The sequence below is a fragment of the Muntiacus reevesi genome, chromosome 16 (assembly GCF_963930625.1).
Source record: "Muntiacus reevesi chromosome 16, mMunRee1.1, whole genome shotgun sequence".
Taxonomy (NCBI): Eukaryota; Metazoa; Chordata; class Mammalia; order Artiodactyla; family Cervidae; genus Muntiacus; species Muntiacus reevesi.
In genome coordinates, this window is record NC_089264.1 from 18,483,940 (window position 1) to 18,504,708 (window position 20,769).

The window sequence follows — 20,769 nt, forward strand, 5'->3', positions numbered from 1 at the left end:
GTTGATTTACATTAGGGTTATAAAAGAATCTTCATGTCATGTTTTAAATCTGATAGAATCAGACCCCTCATTAATTTTTTACCCTGTGCTCTCTCACATATTTTTGAATAGTCATTACTCTTATCATATACACAAAAAGGGGCACAAAGAAACTTTTGAGGGTAATGGATATATCTGTTACCTTGGTGATGGTTTCATGAACGTATCCAGGTCCAAACCCATCAAATTGTATATGTTAAATATGTGCAGTATTTGTATATCAATTACACCCCAATAAAATTGTCTTTAAAAAGTAATAAAACTCTGCAAGACACTAAAGTAGACTTGAACAAATATTAGCACTTCCTTTTTTCTTGGATAGAATAACTCAAATTCATAAAAATGTTGTCTCCCTTTGATATATGCAGATTTAATGTGAATGCAACTCAAATACCAAATACTAACAAGTATTTTTTTGAGCTAGAAAAATTGTAAGAATCTAACAACTTAGTCTAATTTTCAGTTTTAGCTAGATGATAAGATTATTATAAAAGCCATCATATGGTGGCTCATTCTTTTTTCAATAAATAAAAGACTAGAGGGAGAGGTATATTCTTACCAAATTATTGATAGTACTTTTTTTGTATAAGCATTGTTTGAACTTAAGCCATTCATGCTTTCTTGATTTACTGAGGAATTATATACTCTTATAAATGAAGTTTACACTGTTAACCCATTACTAGTCTAACATACTTTTTTTTGAGCTGTTATTTCCTTAATGGTGATAAACTTGATCTTCACCCTCTTGTATCATCATGGATGTCACTGTATACATTTATGAAACACCTATTATTTGGTACACATTTATTGAGCACATTCCTTATAGACACTGTTATAGGCATAGGGATTCCAAGGTGAATAAGCTTCAGTGTACTCAAGGTACCACTACCTCAAGGTACAGCAAGAGAAACAAACATAAACAGAAATTATTACCGTAGAATTAATAAACCTTGCGACTATGTATAGTTGCAGAATATAGAGATGTACAATTCTACCAGGGCTAGGGCCATTGAATGAGAAGCCATTAAGGATCCTGGCCAAAAGAAAAAAAAAATTATTGAAGTTACACAATAGATCTGGAATAAAGAAGGATGTCAAAAAAGAAAGAATGGTTGAGATAACAGTGGAGGCTTAGAGAAAAGGGACCTCAAGGTCTTAATGAGATTAGAGAGCAGGTTCTCAGGAATGGGGAACAGAGAAATATAAGATTTTAGTTGAAAATCAAGATTTTTGAGTAAGTAGCCATTGAGCAATGTCTCTTGACAAACTATCTGTATTTCAGGATATTGGCTGGAGTTAGATGAAAATCTGTGGCTGTACACATGTGAAGCTAACTAATCCTTATAGATTTTAAACGCATGGTCTTGGCCTCAGTATATTTTAACCAACTAAGCTTAACAGCTGCAGATAATTTACAGATTGTCTCAGAAGAGCACAGTATAAATTTCCTTTGAAATACATCTGGAAAGGGATAAACAAAACATACTTTGTATTGTACTAACTTAATAGACTTGAAATTCATTAAGCCATATTTAAAATCCAAATACACCGAAGTTGACTCATGCCTAGAAATTATCAACATTTGTTCTTGATGGTAGTGGTGGTGATGGTAGTCATGTTTTTCTCTCTTTTAGTTTTTAATCTTACTTTCCCAAAATTTATGATTTTGTAGGTCATTTTGTTCTAACCAATGTAATAAATAAATTTTTCTGTTTTCCGCTCAAGAGTGAGGAAAAGGATGATTAATTATCATCTCCTAACTTATCGTTGAATTACAACTGTATCAAAATTCTGTTGAATTCAACTATATTAAAATGGTCAGTTTTTAAATCTGTCTTTTCAACTATACTGTGAGTTTTTTGATTGTGGAAGATCAGTTTTTATTCTTAGTGTTCATGGAGCCTAAAAATGCAGAGGCCTAAAATCATAATGCCAAGCAAATAATAGCCACTTAATTGACGTATTTGAATGTAAATAAAAGTATCTCAAAATGTCATCTTGCTTAATCAGAAATTATCAATCATTATTTTAAAGCTGTCTTTAGTCATATCTATGTGTTTATAACAACCAAGGATTCTTATGCTTATTAAAACTTTTCAGATTGTCAGAGACAATGGTAACAAAGTAAATGTTTACCCTCCCAGTCTCTGAAAGTAGCTAATAATTAGTAATTTCAAAAGGAAGAGAATATTTTCTGACCTGATTTAATTTATGTTTTCCAGGTTAGTGATAGATTTCTTTATTAACAAGGTTCAAACTTAGAAAATGTGTAGAATAAAGTCCTGTTATCCCCTACATTTTTTTTTAAATTGTACAAGTCCCATTCTCTTTATCCTAACTCTCCTTCTGTAGTCCGTTTTCAATTAAACTGTAACATATTATTATTGAATGTATGATGTTTTGCCTTGTTGTTGCATTATACTGGCTACTTCAAAATAAGTTTTAAAAGCATTTCATAATTTAAGTTCTTGGCAGTGTTAAATACAGCTTTAAAAACAAGTAAGCATACAAAATTTCACAAGTATTGATTTCTTCTTCCCACTATAGAAAAGAGCATCAGCTTCTTATTCTCCTTTATACTTATATTTTAAAATAAATTTAAAAGTTAAGTCATAAGAGTACAACAGGCAGAAAAGCAAATCTGATTTCCTGTCTGATTTAAACTGAAAAATACTGGTTCCATTAACCATAATTCATGTATAATCTTTAGTAACAGCTAAGAAAAGATGTGTCATGAGTTTCGGTTTTATAATTCATACTTTAAAAAATTGTGTCAGTTGTAAATGCTTATCAGCTCAGTAATAGCATGAATGCTATTTGACATGCAGGTGTTTTCCAGTTATATCTTAGAATCAGCTAAAAAGCAGGTAGATTAAGTAGAAGATGTAGTCTTCTGTTTTCAGCTGTTTCAGAACTGGTTTAATAAAAAAGTCATTTTAAAGATTTGGTTTCAATCTCATGAGAAAGTCATCTGTATTGAAATAGTGTGCAACTGAGGTCCTCTAGTGTCGCAGCTGAATATGGCATCAGCTTTTAAGATTTTGTGAAGCGTTAGGTGTGTATGTATGTGTGTGAGCGAGAAACAGAGACAGAGAGATACAGAAAGAACAAAGATGAGAGATTACTACCTGAAAGCTGACTCAGACAAATGATCACAGGAAACTCTGTTCCTGTGTTTTATTAGTTAATCAACCTCAAGGAAAATTTTCCTTTGTTTTTAACAGGGGAGGGGTTTGCATTCTTTCCTGTGCACATTTTTATCAATATTATTGTAGTTGTTTTAAAGTTTGGAATCTTTTCGTTTTTGTAGTTGGTTTTTGTTTTCGTTTTTTGCAGATGTTAATGAAAATTATTACTTCTACATTGTTCTTGTGCCACAGATTCCTTACTGCTTAATACTGGCTATTGTGGTGCTTTAATGGGAGGAACTATTTGATAAATTAGAATAGTTTATAGATCAGTTTAGTAAGCATTCTTTATAAATAGTAAATTATATTGTTTTATTTACATACTTCATGTAGAATATCAACTTATTGCTTTATTCTAAAGTATGGTTGACAGCTGGAACATACCAGACATACAAGGGAAGAAATAGTTTGAGAGAAGGAGAGCCGAGGGAGAAAAAAATTTTTTTTAAAAACTTAGCCCAGAGGAAATGAAGATAAACACACTTTTTTGTTTCCTAAATTAAAAATATTTCTAATAATTATCCTCAGAGAGACTCAAAAGAATAATAAATTCATAGCCAAAGAGCAGGATGTACTGAAAAGGAACGACTAGAGACCAGAAGAGAAATCTTGGAAATTAAGTAATAGGCCATGCTCATAGGAAATAAAACACCAAGTTGATATAATAAATCTAATTTTCATCTGCCCCCTAAGAGTTCTGACTAAAAGATACAGTAAAGGGAGAAAATAATCAAAGGTACAACAAATCAACTTTTCCTTGTTAATGTCTTTGTCTTGATGGAATATGAATTTTTAGATTGAAAGGGCACACCTAATACTTAGAAACACAAATTCTCAAATGCCCACACACTGGACATATTGGACTAAGTTTTTTATAAGTCTAAGAATATCAAGTGTAAAAGAATCCTGAAAGCTTCCAGAGAGGAATAACAAGGTATCTACAACAGAATTAAGATCAGACTGATATTACATTTATCACTATCAATAAAGAACATTTGAAGACAAGGAGAAATTCTATGTTTAAATACAATAGTAAGACATTTTAAGACATGCCATGCTTTAAAATATCTACTCCTGCTACCCTTATGAAAAATTTTCTTATGAATGTATTCTAGCTAAAGAAAAAAAACACAAAAATGAGGTATAAAAATGGTGGTAGCTGATGATAATCTTCATGAATAGAGTTATAATTATAAAATTATAGCATCTAGAGTTATAGAATTATAGCTTCTATTAACCCTGATGATGGAGATATCTCTTGAGAGGTAGGGGTTAAGTTGGCTTAAGTTTTTATTTCCTTCTCTGCTTAGTTCTACTGCAAATTTTTCCTGTATGTAGTATAGTGGCGTCCCAATCACTTCCCATCTGCCTCAGAGTAAAAGCCAAAGACCTAAATGGCCTAAAGTGATCTAACCCTCTGACCTTGTTACCTCTGACCTCATCTGCTATCAGCCCTACCCTTTGCTCACTCTACTGCATACACAGTAGCTTCATTGTGTTTTTGATGTTTTTCCCCTAATTGTTACATTTGTTCTTTGTTCTTTTCTCCTTTAATTCTACCTGCTTTTAGGTTAACTATTTTTAAAATTACTTCATTACTTCACGTCTCTATTATTAGCTTTTTATTTATACCTTTTAAAAATTAATTTAGTAGTTACTCAGATATTAATTTGATTTTTTAAAGTATGATTTAAAATGTTAAAAAAATGAGAATAAAAGAAATCTATACCCTAATATTAGTGATTTTGGGGATTGGGTTTGAACTAGTCTCCCCTACTTTTCTGTATATTCTTCCTAGCTTCCTATAAGAGTGATGTTTTATTTAAAAAAAATAAAAGGAAAGGGAAAGGGAAGGAGAGAGAGAGAGAGAAAGAAACTGGGCATCCCTATGGAAGTTGGTTTAAGAGAGCATAGGATAAGAAAGAAATATTTGATAAATCATAAATTTCTGGTCATTGCCTTGTAGATTGATATAGAAAGTAAGCTCATGTCTCTGCCATAAAATATAGCTGTTTTTCAGGGACATAGGTGTTTTTGTCTTGACCAGAATCCATGGTTTTCATTGAATTGGTTCTACCATATATCTGAAATTTCCTGATAATTTGTTAAAGCACAACCTGCAAAAAGTCATTTGCACCCCACCAATATTAATCTCCCTTCCTGGAGAACGGGACTGCAGTTGGAGTAGTTTAGAAGCTGTAGGTTCTTTGTAAGATCAATTCTGCTGTAATTGTAAAATCAGATATGCCTGAGTAAATATTTTAGAAAATGTATAGAGTCTATTTTCTCTGATTAGAGGCGATACAATAAAAAGAAAACCCTTTGGAAAATTCCCTGGCAGTTCAGGTACTCCATGTTTTCCCTGCTGAGGGCCTGCCCAGGTTGGGGAACGGGAACTAAAATCCCACAAGCTTCACAAAAATGTGTGTGTGTGTGTGTGTGTGTGTGTAGGTAGATCTTTGAATTTTATCACTGAACCTTATTTTATTTCTTAAAACAGGTTCTAAAAAATAAAACAAAAACACAAGTTCTATATCTGCTTTGTAATTGACCTATTGATCTGTGACTTTTTGTCTCCTTTGTAGCTATTCGAAGGTTCTGTGCATAGCATTTGAGGTACTTCAGGGCTTGCAGTATATGAATAAACATGGTATAGTGCACCGGGCACTGTCTCCTCATAATATCGTTTTGGATCAAAAGGTAATCATCAATAGTACACTAAATATTTGGTTTTTTATTTCAGGTTGTAGCCTGCTGAAAGAATTAGAATGTCTTAAGAGTATTCGTAATGAAAAGATTATATGAACGTAATGTACTTGTGGTTGTTTAAAAAGAAAGTATCTCTAATTATATAAATCCATGTGTCTTTTACATGCACTATTCTTTTTTCCCTGAACTCATTTTCTGCCTTCATGTTTTATTTTTCCTTTCACTCATTTTGTGAAATACACATTGAGACTTCCCAGTACACTCTTTCTGTGAATTTGCTTTTATCTTAAAAACGATTCTCTGACTATTTACATAGAATATTTTTCTCATAGTACAGCTGAATTGTGTTTTCTCCATTTTATTCTTCTTTTCTACTTTCTTTTTTCCTTTGTCATTTATTTTCTTTGTTTACCAGCTGTTTTTATGTAGCTTGTTTTTTAAACTGGAATGCTTATTCTCTGCTTGGATTCTTATGGGGGATTAAATAAGAAGCTAGTCCACTCCTATGGTGGGTATTATGTAAATTATGGGTAGGAAGGTGATTTTTTTCAAGAATTTTATTATTTTTTCATAAGCATATAAAGTAATTTGAGGAAACTTTTTCTGGGGAATTATTTTTTGTATCAGTAGGATTTTTCTTTTTCTTCTAGACTTTCAGTATATGCTCTATGATATTAAAAATAATGATAAAATGGTGCTTATAATTTCATGGTTAAGATAGTAGAGTAACTAATTGAAATTGTTTTTAAAATATAAATGTTTTGTAATTCTGGGAAATACTTAAGCAAAAGAACTTCTAAACTGAAAAAAAATTTAAGTTCTAAACATCTAAAAGGGGAAAAACTTAAGAGATTTATACAATGTGCATTTGCCTTTTAAGAATCTTACTTTTGTGATATTTATGATTATTCTAAAACAATATAAAAATTGTTGGGAATAAAGCAGATTCACTAATATCTTGATTTGTTAACATGCCTTTTCAAGTTAAAAACTTTCATATCAAGTTTAAATCATAACGTTGTAAATGGACTTGCAATTCCTATAAACAATTTCTTTTGTGAAAATCAACACAAAATATTTTAAGCAAGGATTCAATTCAACTAACAACATATTTTGTTTTTTAAAGGAGCTCGGGAAATACAAGCAGCAACAATTTTTAAATGTTATTTGTCGTTCTGATATATATATATAATATGTTGTGTTTGTATATGTTTGTAATGAACATAAAGCAGATGTCAAACACGCACAGATTTTTTAAAATAAATTTATAATAAATCAAAATATAACTTTCCTTAATGTATCTGACTATATGATAGTGTTACTTATAAAATGTATAATCATAATTTTTCCTGCCAGTGGTATGAAAATATTTTATGTGATTTTTTTTCTTTATTATTGTAGGGACATGTTAAATTGGCTAAATTTGGACTTTATCACATGACAGCATATGGTGACGATGTTGATTTCCCAATTGGGTAAGAATATGTTTTGGGTTTTGTTTTTTTTTTTAGTTCTATCTTAAACTTTCTTATCTTTTATTAAGGGTATATTTGTTAATTTGTTATTTTTGACATGAAACTACCTTTTTAAAATTAAAAATATCTTAATTCTCCATATACTTTTAAGAGGTGACAATGAGTTTTTGCCAGCATACAAAAGTTCCCTGACATTCATATTTCATTGAATTAGTAGTGAGGCTAACAGATTATTGAATTTCTTCACTATATATTATAAAAATTAACTTTACTTCATTCAGAATTAGGTAAATTTAAGGCAAAAGGCTGACAAATGATAATGTGTGTTTCCTGAAAAGACTGAGAAAAATCACTCTCATGTTATTCTCTGATGTTTTTAATTTAAATCCCTGTTCTCTAAGATATAATTGGATATTAAGCCTCAAGTCAGGTCACTGTAACTATCTGTAATGGGGTGGATTCTATAACTGAAAGTCTATGTAAGTTTGGAGTGTTTCTTTATATGGAATTCCAGATTTATATTGGCCTTCAAAAAGAGAATGAAAGTTTACTTCATCCTGGACTCAATTAAAGCTTTTAATATAGACATTTGTATTATATTTATTGTGTGGTTGCTTTTTAAATATGTTAATAATATAATACTTTTATAAGTGTTTAATTTTGACCTTATTTTAGGTACATAGAAGTTGCAAAATAGTACAAAAATTTCCCGTATAACCTTTACTTAGAATCCCCAGATGTTAACATTTCACAACTTTTGTTTTCTCTCTTTCTTTTATCTTATATGTATATGTGTTGCTGTGTATAATATAATTTTTTCTGAATTATTTAAGAATTATTCGTGTATATAATGGCCTTTTACCCTTAAATATTTCAGTTTGTAATTTCTCCTTAAGGAGAAAACTTAACATATAAGGAGTTCTGCTTTCAGAACCGCAAAATAATTATCAAAATCAGGAAATTAAAGTTGATATAATACTATTCTTTAAAGACTTTAAGAATATTTTTTAATTGCTGTGTGATATGCTTAATGATATGCATTTGTGTGTTGCCCTTTGGGCTCTCTAAAGTCAGATTTTGTCACTCCATTATTGGAAATTGTGGTTTGGAGTTGTGGTGTATGTTTCTGCAGGAAATGTTGCTTGAAAACTTAAGTAGATGTTTTAAATTTCCTTTTTTTTAATTGGAGCATAATTGCTTTACAATGTGGTATTAGTTTCTACCGCACAGCTCTGTGAATCCGCTGTCTGTGTACATATATCCTTCCCGTTTTGAGCTTCCCTCCCACCTCCATTTCACCATCTAGGTCATCACAAAACACTGAACTGGGCTCCCAGTGCTATAAAGTCGCTTCCCACTAGCTATCTGTTTTAGGCATAATAGTGAATATGTATCAGTGCTACCCTCCCAATTTGTCCCACCCTCCCCTTCTCCTGTGTCCACAAGCCCATTCTCTATGTCTGCATCTCTAATCCTGCCTTGCAAATAGGTTCATAAAAATGATCTCATTTATGAATTTTTTTAGCTCTATAAATTAACTTCTAGATTTCTTACTAAAAATTTTCTGTTTGAACATAGCTGATCTTAAATTGTTTACCTTCTTTTATTTATTAAGAAAATATTTATTAAACACCTTTTCTTAAGGCTTCTGGATATACAAAAATGGATAAGATAGGTCCCTAACTTCAAGAAGCTCATTATTTAATGGAAAATTTTCTGTTTTGATGACTGACTTATTAATGTGCATGAATTCGTAGTTTATAGTTTTGAATATCATGTGACTGTAGGCAACAAATAGTTGTTCTCACAAGCACAAAAACACTATTTTATAAAAATAGCCTATGCTTTATTTGTTAAAAGAAAGCCTTTTCAAATAATAAAGTTAAATTTATAGTAAGGCTCTGGTATCATCATCATGTGTGATAATTACCCTTTGAAATAGCTTTTAGGCAGCTGTCGTAAGCGTGATCCTTCATTTTGTCTAAATTTATATAAGTGAGAACTCCTAAAACAAGACAAGCAAAAATTACTTTAATTTTTAATCTTTTACTTAAAGGTGCTTTATGTTATAATGATGAATAGAAGAAAGGAAGTGATTTTTTTTAAAGCATATCAAACATTTTGAAGAGTTACATTTGAATTTAAAATGCTTGGATAGAATTGGTCTCATGTGCCATTTGGTTTGGCTTACTTTGAAGTCTTGGATGCAGAAGGTCTGACCAGAAAGTATCAAAGAGCAAAATGTGAAACCTTAGCCAGGAAAAATAAAGTGATCAAACAGCTAAGTCATGAAAGAAAATATTTACACCAGACGAAGCTTGCAGTTGATTCAAAAGACAAATATTAAGGAACAAAAAAGTAAAACATTAACATCTGTTTCAAAATACTGTAATGAGTTAGAAATTGAACATTCATTTCAGTTGGCCAGTAGCTTAATACCTTGTTAAAACATCAGACAGATGGTGAAAACCACTTATATTTATCTCACCAGTCATACTCATGGCAGAGTTCTGGTAGTTTTCTCTGAGTGTTAAAATGCAGTGCTAAAGAAGAGGCACTTGTTTAGCAAGGAGAGGAAGGAGATAACCTATATTAAAAAAATAAGCCTAATGTTTACTGTTTTTATAAATTAACTTAACATGTCCTTGATTAAAAAGAAATTTGGAGCATAAATCACCACATATAAAATATGTGATAGGACTGGAATTAGAATACAGGCTTTATGATATCAAGGTCATTGCTTTTCCACTAGACTTCACTTATCTGAAGAGATTTCACACATTCATTTACAAGAGCAATGTGATCAACTAAGGGTAAAATGGCATCATAGTGCCAATTTTCGTCTATGGAAATGTGCCTCAACCTTTTAGTTATCAAGGAAATCCAAATGAAAACTATTGTACAATGGTTTGTGAGTCTCACCCCCAGATGGCCAAACATTAGAAAGTCTGTCACTGCTGTCCAACAAGTTTTGGAGAAATAAGCAATAGAATCTGTTGTATACCACTAGTAGGAGTATAAATTGGTACAACCCCTCTCAAGAAGCATTTGGTGTGGTGTTATGAATTATGGCCTAGAAATTCAGTGCTAGGTTTATACTCCTGGGGAGACTTTTGCTAGAAGTGTTGCTACACAACAACCTACTATGTGTAGAAATACACGTACTATTTCTAGCAACATAGTTTATAGTACAAAAAGAAAGGAAATAAATGATCATTGACATTTGAATGAATAGTATATTCACAAAACAGACATAAAAATTAATGACTTAAATCTACATACAGCAATGTGAATGGCTCTTTTAAATAAATAATGTTGACTAAAGAAAGCAAATCACAAAGGAATAATGGCAGCATAACTCCAGTACTATAAAGTTCAGATATGTGCTTGACTGGGCTTCCCGGGTGGCTTAGAGGTTAAAGCATCTGCCTGCAGTGCAGGAGACCCGGGCTCGATCCCTGAGTTGGGAAGATCCCCTGGAGAAGGAAATGGCAACCCACTCCAGTATTCTTGCCTGGAGAATCCCATGGAGGGAGGTGCCTGGTAGGCTACAGTCCATGGGGTCGCAAAGAGTCAGACATGACTGAGCGACTTCACTTTCACTTTCAAACAACATATTAATAGTTTTAAGGGTTACAAACATGGTAAAACTGTAAATAAATGGAAGAGAATTATCAACACAAAAATAGGGACTTTTAGTGATAATTTCATATTCATTATTTAAACTGGTTAGTAGGTACATGAGTGTTCTTTTAAGCTTTATTCTTTATACCTTATTCATATTTAATAGTCTGTATTTCATATTTACTAAAGCAATTTTTAAAAAAAAACTTGTTTGTGAAGGTTAAGGAAAAGAGGCAGATTAATATACTGCTTATGAGAAGATAAATTGCCATAACCTGAAAGGGCAACTTGGCAATATATATAAAAATTTAAAATGCATCTACCTTATGACTTGGTAGTGCCATGTCTAGGAATTTGTCTTTCATCTATATATTTATAGGAAATGGGATATCTATAATATATCCATCTGAGCATTTAAAGTAGTAGTCAACTTCCAAATATCCTCCTTCAGAGTTGTATCACATAAATTAAGTGTATCAGTGCAATGAAATTATTGACAGTTTTCAAAAAGAATGAGACAAATCTATACTTATTTTATAAGAATGATCTCTAAAATATATTTTGAGTGAAAAAGAGTACAGAATACTGAATATACTATACTTCCCAAAGAGCAATGATGATAAGTGGTCAACTTTATTTGTGCATAAATATGTGTGAGTGACTGGTGTACAGAGATTGGAAAGAGTCTTAATTTCAATTTATATGTTTTTACAGATTTTGACATTCCTACTATTCAGAAGAACAAATACTATTTTCAAAGATAAAATTCAAATAAGAGTTAAGTATAAAGAGAAGATAGGCAGTAAGGAAGAAGGAAAAACACCTGGAAACCTGGAAGTCTGAAAGCAATGTGTTAATACAGAGAAAAACAAAGGAGCTAAAGGCGAGATAGGTTTAACATTCTTGAGACTCGTGTATTTCCTCTTGATTCCTAGACATAAGGCCTGTATTATGGTAATTAAGAATTCTTCCTAGCAAGAGTTATTCATTTAACCTCATTGAACTTTTGTATGGATTATACTGTATTGATAGTAAAGACATGCCACTACATACATATTTCCCCCTTTCTAGCTCATAGTAATAAATTCATTCTTAAATTATACCATTTTAGGTATCCATCATACTTGGCACCTGAGGTAATTGCGCAAGGAATTTTCAAAACCAGTGATCATGTGCCAAGTGAAAAACCATTGCCTTCTGGCCCCAAATCAGATGTCTGGTCTCTTGGAATCATTTTATTTGAACTCTGTGTGGTATGTATAAAGAAATATTAAACTAATAAAAATAGCGTGTTTATTAGAAAAATATTTTGGGGTAAGAAGCTATTTAGTAATAGCATCTTTTTATCTTTTTTTGCAAATTGACTAGATATGGGGATAAAAGCCTGAAATCTCAATTTTATTTTTTAAAAATTTCCTCTTGACAATTTACTTGTATAGTATTTTGGTATACTTAGAAATATTTGCACCTGTACTAAGTATTAAAAGCTTACACTCTATTAAGTGTAAAAAGCATATTTAGAAACATTTACACTAAAACTGCTTACACATTTTGGTATATTCATGCTCTCTCTCCCATCTATGGTATTCTTTCTTCCTTACATACTTTTTTCTCCCCTATTCTGTCTTCATTAAGACTCACTTATTAAGAGTTGGCTTTTTATGAGGCCTTCCTGAAATATCCTCTATATTTATTTGTGTAATAAAGACTATACAGCTATTGTAAACAAAGGAATTAAAAATGCAGTAGCTTAGAGAGTTCCCTGGTGGTCCAGCTGGTTAAGACTTCGAGCTTCCAGTGCAGGGGGCACAAGTTGCATCCCTGGTCAGGGAACAAAGATCCCACGTGCATGCAGCCAAAAAAATAAAATGCCAATATCATCATAATAAAGAATTTTTTTAATGCAACGCCCTAAAGAACACAGATGTTTTTCTCCCTCGTATAACAGTCCTCAGAAAGAGTGGACTCTGTTCCACAATGTCATGCCAAAACTTAGGCTATCAGGGATCGCTCCGAAAGAGGCTGCTTTATCCTCCTTTTTAGCCATAAGAAAAGGAGAGGAGTGAGTTCTTGGTAACTGTCTTTAAGAAAATGGTGTAAAAGTTATAGGTATCCGCTCTACTTTCCACTTGACAGTTTACTCGCGTGGCCACAGATAGGTGCCTGATAGGTAGGTGAGGATGACTTTGGAGGGACAGCTAATCTTTTGTTGATTCTGCCTCCAGGTACCTGCCATGGTTAGTGTCTATCTTCTTTGCTCTCTTCTATTTTAGCGTTTGTTATATTTGTCTACTTGGGCCATGAGGTCTTTAGGGGCAGACAGTTTTATTACTTATCTGTTGTTCTGTCTTCCAGTGGATTTTTAAAGTATTTTTGAAAATATTAACTCATTGATCTTTACCATATCTAAGGATTAGGATGATATTATTTTCATTTTGTGTGTTTTGTGTACCAGTTCAACAGCAGCAGTAGTAAAAGCACAATAGTTAAGAGACAGGCTTTCATACTCAGAGAGAACTTGGTTTGAAATCTTAGGCAACAAAGCGTAGTTGTGTGGCTTAAGGTAACTAGTGTAACTTCTTAAGACTTTGGTTCTACTTTCAAAAGTAATCATATCTATATTGTAAAGCTATTGGAAAAATTAAATGAAAAGCATATATAAAGCACTTAGTATAGGGTATTATATCACAGTACATGAATGTTAGCTTTCATTATTAACACTTAAATGCTAACAGTAACTTGGTAGCTTACACATTGGCATTGCTTTTTGTAAGGGAAAATGCCAGACTTGCTGATTCTTTGCTGTCCTTTGTCTAGACCATCTTACTTTTCATTGGTATGAAATTATAGTAAATCTCATTTTTGTTAAAATCATAGCCTAAATGAAGAATTTTCTTGGAATGTAAGGTATACATAAGTGTAAATGTGACAAATGTAGCTTTCCCTTTTTATTACCATTACTTATATTTAAACTACTTATGATCTGGGTATTTCTTATATGAGTAATTCAGTTCAGCAAATGTTGATGAGTATTTTCTGTGTGTATAATAGTACAACAGGAATAAACTGTGATTAAAATGTATTGTCAAAGAGCCTATAATGTAATGCAAATCCATAAACTTTGAAGATAGGCACAAAGAACTGCATGAATTATAAGAAAGGAAATATTAATTCTGTAATAGGGGCTTAATGACATTTTAAGAGGTACTCAAAGTTTAGACAGTCCAGGTTTAGGATGGTTTAAATCTTCCTCTACCTCATCAAACCTTTAGATTTCACTCAAGATATTAAATATAAAGTAATAAGTAAAATGGATAGGAGCCATATCCTAGGAGACTTTGAATGACATATTGAGAGGATTATTTTTATATAAGGTAGGAGGGACATTTAAAGTTTTTAAGCAAGCTGAAATCAAACCTGCAGTTTTAGAAGATTAATTTTTTTAAAGGTGGGTCTTTTTAAATTTAATTTCTATTGGAGTATAGTTGTTTTACAGTGTTGTATTAGTTTCAGGGGTACATCAAAGTGAATTAGTTATACATACACATACATCCACTCTTTTTTAGATACTTTTCCCATTTAGATCATTACAGAGTATTGTATAGCACTTCCTGTGTTTTACAGTAGGTCCTTAATAGTTATGTTTTATATATAGTAGTGTGTATTATATATGTCAACCCCAGTATCTCAATTTATCCCTCCGTCCCCTTACCCCCAGAAACCATAAAGTTGTTTTCTACATCTGTGACTCTTGTTTTGTAGGTAATTCATTTGTATCATTTTTTTTAGATTCCACATGTAAGCAATATTATACAATATTTATGACTTGGGTTTCACTCAGTATGGCAATCTCTAGGTGCATCCATAATGCTGCAGATGGCATTATTTCATTCTTTTTCATGGCTGAGTAATATTTCACTGTACATATACTCTTTGTATTTCATTGTACCACAGCTTCCTTATCCATTTCTCTTTCAGTGGACATTTAGGTTGCTTCCATGTCCTGGCTATTGTAAATAATACTGCAGTGGGGTTTGGGGTGCATGTATCTTTACAAATTATGGCTTTCCTGGGATATATGCCCACTTAACCATACGGTAGCTCTATTTTTAGTTGTTTAAGGAACCTCCATAACTGTTCTCCATAAAGGCTGTACCAGTTTACATTCTCATCAACAATGTAGCACTGTTCTCTTTCCTCTACACCCTCTCCAGCATTTATTATTTGCAGATTTTTTGATGGTGGCCATTCTGACCAGTGTAAGGTGATACTTCATTGTAGTTTTGATTTATATTTCTCTAATAATTAATGATGTTTGGCATCTTTTCATGTACTTTTTGGCCATCTGTGTGTCTTCTTTGGGGAAATTTCTATTTGCAAATATTTCCTCCCATTCTGTGGGGTTTTTTTCATTTTGTTTATTATTTCCTTTGCTGTGCAAAAGCTTTTAAGTTTAATTAGGTCCCTTTTGTTTATTTTTGTTTTTCATTACTCCAGGAGGTAGATCAAAAAAGATCTTGCTTCAATTTATGTCAGAGAGTGTCCTGCTTATGTTTTTCTATAAGAGTTTTGTGGTATCTGGCCTTACATTTAGGTCTAGAAGATTAATATTGATAGTAATGTAAGAGATTGAAAAGAGAGAGAGGAAGGGCAATTTGTTTTCAATGATCTCTCCACCTGTAATTCTAATTTCATAAGACTTTAAGAAAGTTTTTTCTTCTCTATTAAAAAAAAGAAAATCAGAGCTTCTTTTGCTGCATAAAGACCAAACTGTCTTCTTACACCTTCTCCTTCTAAGTCTTTTTAAATGATCATACAAGTTTACTTTGTTTATAGTAATAGAAACATAATAATAGCCAAAATTTATGAAACATTTTCTTTATGCAGAAAATGCTAAGCAGTTTTTTATACATCATATAACCTTCACCACAACCTACATGGCATGTATAGTTAACATTCCAATTTATAAATGATAAAAGTGAGGCTTAAAGTGGTCAAGTAATTTACCCACAGTATATAACTCATGGTGGAAAGTCCAGCTTGACGCACAATAGTTGCTCAACGCATAATCATTGAAGTTGTGCTTGATTCAAGACTCTTTTTCAAGGAGCCCTCTGAAGCCAACTAATAAGGAAACAACTAAAATATAACATATGTATCTTAAAATAAAGGAATATACCAGCTACTATGGAAAACACAAAGATGCTTGTCTTAAGTCATTTTGAGAAGAGGAAGGAGTGTTGTGGAATATTTCTTAAATGGAGACAACAGATTACCTGGATCATGATATATAAGTAAGAATTAGTTGGATAGATGAAAGGGTAATAAGACATTTTGGTCTCTTAATCAAATAAGACTCCTGGAGTCCCTCTAGACAACCAGATATATGTGGGTCTTAAAAATGAAGAATGCTTGAGATCAAACTAAAATGTAATAATTATTAGATATACAGAATATTTAAATGGTAAGCATTATGCAACATTAAAAAAATGTATGTCACCAATGATTTTTCTTTCGAGGAGCCAATTCAAAAAAATCTAATAAAATCTCTGAAGAAAATTAGAGATAATTGAAAAATCATTTTCAGCAATGAAAAATAAAACCTCCCTGGGAAGAATATGTAAATGTTAACAAGAATTTCTTTTATCTTTTACGTAGGGAAGAAAATTATTTCAGAGTTTGGATATTTCTGAAAGACTAAAATTTTTGCTTACACTGGGTAAGTGTCTCACAATTGATTATCTTTCAGTTATAAATGTAATCTTTAGTGAGAGTAATTATGCACATAGAGAATGTGTTCATCAAAATAGTGGCTACACTGAAATATCTTCACTTTCTTCAGTTTTCCAATGATCAGTGATAAGCATTAACAGGACAGTTTAAGCGCCCTTGAGGTACTATTGGAGAGCTTTTCCTTATTCACTGTAAGGAATTATAACGTCCTGTGGTATAATCTTAGCTTTATGATCTAGCCAACCAAACTAACTTTTGAATCAAAATATGAACTTATAAAATTGTACTTCTCTGTAGCAGTTACCTTCAATGTACTATAACCTTTGAGCTTTCCATTTAGTGAATTATTTATAAGTAATGACTGAGGAAGAATGTTTATTTTTCCTTATAACAAGCTCATATATTTCACATGTGTATAATCCAAATACTTGTAATTCACATTTATAAATATTTGTTTAATCCACTTTAGAGTAGAATAAGTTAAGGATGTATGGTAAAAAAAGGAGAGAAAAACAGTGATAGAGCACTTTGTTTAAAAGAGTGTCAGATTGGTGTCCAGGTTAATAGGGTCTACAAATATGGATTTGTATAGAATAATATTAGTGAATGTTAAATAACAATGAATTGTAAATAAACTTGTATAAAATTTTACAATTTTATCACTTTTATTTCAAAGATTGGTAATATTGCTATTAAGGAGTCTTGAAGATCTATAAATGGTGTCTATAGGCTAAACCTTAAAGTTTAAAGACCAGAAAAATGTGTGTACATTCTTCAATTCTATTTAATAAAAGCAGTCTTATAATCATAAAAATAAAATAAAGCCTTTTTTCGTTTATTAAAACATATAAGGAAACTTGACAAAGTCTCAAACTTTTTAATATTCCAAGTTCCAAAATTGCATTATACAATTTAAAATAATGTTATTAAAGTTTAATTCCCAGTCTGGTAAGTTGTAAAAGCAGCTTTAATTCATGTAATTTTCCTCTTTTATAGACTGTGTAGATGACACTATAATAGTTCTGGCTGAGGAGCATGGTTGTCTGGACATTATAAAGGTTTGTCATTAATCTGTTATTGAAAATTTATTTTGCATACTTGGGATTCAGTAGCAGACTATTTCAAAGCAAAGGCTTTCCAAAGAAGTCAAAACTTCTTAAAGTAAAAAACGATGTAAGAAATATAAATTTTTAACTGGATTGTTTAAAATAATTACTTTCTCTCTCTGTTTACCAGGAGCTTCCTGAAACTGTGATAAATCTTTTAAAGAAGTGCCTCACTTTCCATCCTTCCAAGAGGTTGATATCAAGAGTTTGGGATTATTAGTGAGATCTTAACATATAAGTACTTAATTTTTTAATACCAATGGATTAAATAAGAATATTAACATATGTAATAATGTATGATTGATATTAGTATCATAACTGTTAGTTTTGGCTTTAATGTATGGTCATAAGAGAAGAAAAAAATAATTAAAACATGATCAGAAAGCTGGCATATAACAAAGGCAGCCACTAGTTCATTTTCTAAACTATGGAAGGTAGATATGCCTAGATACAATAATATGAGAAAAATGAGAACAAAAGTTTATTGACAAATAAGCATTATAGAAAAACACTTAGTGAGGTAAGTTAATAATTGTTGTTAATGTAAAAGGATTTCTTAGAAGTTTTATTATTTTCATATGGTGATGTCACTGTTACCCATTTATTTGTCCCTAAACTCTGTAAGTATATAATATTTGAAAATAATAGATTCTAATTTATCTTTATGAAAACATCTTTATCAAGACATGTTCGAGTGAGAGGAATGGTATTAAAAGCATAGTTCTGGGTAAATATACCACATGAATTTAACTCAGACCTTTATATCTACTACTGTGGGCAGGAATCCCTTAGAAGAAATGGAGTAGCCATCATAGTCAACAAAAGAGTCCGAAACGCAGTACTTGGATGCAATCTCAAAAACGACAAAATGATCTATATTCATTTCCAAGGCAAACCATTCAGTATCACAGTAATCCAAGTCTATGCCCTGACCAGTAACACTGAAGAAGCTGAAGTTGAATGGTTCTATGAAGACCTACAAGACCTTTTAGAACTAACACCCAAAAGAGATGTCCTTTTCATTATAGGGGACTGGAATGCAAAAGTAGGAAGTCAAGAAACACATGGATTAACAGGCAAATTTGGCCTTGGAGTACAGAATGAAGTAGGGCAAAGGCTAATAGAGTTTTGCCAATGTTTCTATGACACACGGGTCATAGAAAAAACACCCTCTTCCAACAACGCAAGAGAAGACTACACATGGACGTCACCAGATGGCCAACACCAAAATCAGATGATTATATTCTTTACAGTCAAAGATGGAGAAGCTCTGTACAGTCAGCAAAAACAAGACTAGGAGCTGACTGTGGCTCAGATCATGAACTCCTTATTGCCAAATTCAAACTTAAATTGAAGAAAGTGGGGGAAACCACTAGACCATTCAGATATGACCTAAATCAAATCCCTTATGATTATACAGTGGAAGTGAGAAATAGATTTAAGGGACTAGATCAGATAGACAGAGTGCCTGACAAACTATGGACGGAGGTTCGTGATATTGTACAGGAGGCAGGGAGCAAGACCACCCCCAAGAAAAAGAAATGCAAAAAAGCAAAATGGCTGTGTGAGGAGGCCTTACAAATAGCTGTGAAAAGAAGAGAAGCGAAAAGCAAAGGAGAAAAGGAAAGATATAAGCATCTGAATGCGGAGTTCCAAAGAATATCAAGGAAAGATAAGAAAGCCTTCCTCAGCAATTAATGCAAAGAAATAGAGGAAAACAATAGAATGGGAAAGGCTAGAGATCTCTTCAAGAAAATTAGAGACACCAAGGGAACATTTCATGCAAAGATGAGCACAATAAAGGACAGAAATGGTATGGACCTAACAGAAGCAGAAGATGTTAAGAAGAGGTAGCAAGAATACACAGAAGAACTGTACAAAAAAGATCTTCATGAGCCAGATAATCAGAATGGTGTGATCGCTCACCTAGAGCCAGACATCCTGGAATATGAAGTCAAGTGGGCCTTAGGAAGCCTCACTACGAACAAAGCGAGTAGAGGTGATGGAATTCCAGTTGAGCTATTTCAAATCCTAAAAGATGATGCTGTGAAAGTGCTGCATTCAATATGCCAGCAAATTTGGAAAATGAAGCAGTGGCCATAGGACTGGGAAAGATCAGTTTTCATTCCAGTTCCAAAGAAAGGCAATGCCAAAGAATGCTCAAACTCCCACACAATTGCACTTATCTCACATGCTAGTAAAGTAATGCTCAAAATTCTCCAAGTCAGGCTTCAGCAATACGTGAACCGTGAACTTCCAGATGTTCAAGCTGGATTTAGAAAAGACAGAGGAACCAGAGATCAAATTGCCAACATCCGCTGGATCATCAAAAAAATAAGAGAGCTCCAGATAAACATCTATTTCTGCTTTATTGACTATGCCAAAGCCTTTGACTGTGTGAACCGCAACAAACTGTGGAAAATTCTGGAAGAGATGGGAATACCAGACCACCTGACCTGCCTCCGGAAAAATGTGTATGCGTGTCAGGAAGCAACAGTTAGAACTGGACACGGAAGCAGATTGGTTCCAAATAGGAAAAGGAGTACGTCAAGGGTGTATATTGTCACCCTGCTTATTTAACTTATATGCAGAGTACATCATGAGAAACCCTGGGCTGGATGAAGCACAAGTTGGTATCAAGATTGCTGGGAGAAGTATCAATAACCTCAAATAGGCAGATGATACCACCCTTATGGCAGAAAGCAAAGAAAAACTAAAGAACCTCTTGATGAAAGTGAAAGAGGAGAGTGAAAAAGCTTGCCTAAAACTCAACATTCAGAAAATTAAGATCATGGCATCCAGTCCCATCACTTCATGACAAATAGATGAGGAAACAGTGAGAGACTATTTTTTTGGGCTCCAAAATCACTGCAGATGGTGATTGCAGCCGTGAAA

At 32.5% G+C, this 20,769-nt stretch overlaps 1 protein-coding gene across 3 annotated transcripts in view; it reads left to right on the forward strand.

Annotated features, from left to right (window-relative positions):
• The window catches only part of TBCK (TBC1 domain containing kinase), a 187,804-nt gene that overhangs the window by 43,949 nt on the left and 123,086 nt on the right, over positions 1–20,769 (forward strand). For all 3 annotated transcript variants that reach the window (XM_065907571.1, XM_065907572.1, XM_065907570.1), the window contains 6 exons: positions 5,813–5,927; positions 7,338–7,411; positions 12,147–12,288; positions 16,694–16,754; positions 17,765–17,826; positions 18,005–18,066. In XM_065907571.1, the coding sequence (XP_065763643.1) occupies positions 5,813–5,927; positions 7,338–7,411; positions 12,147–12,288; positions 16,694–16,754; positions 17,765–17,826; positions 18,005–18,066 (516 nt within the window). The remainder of the gene's footprint in view (positions 1–5,812; positions 5,928–7,337; positions 7,412–12,146; positions 12,289–16,693; positions 16,755–17,764; positions 17,827–18,004; positions 18,067–20,769) is intronic.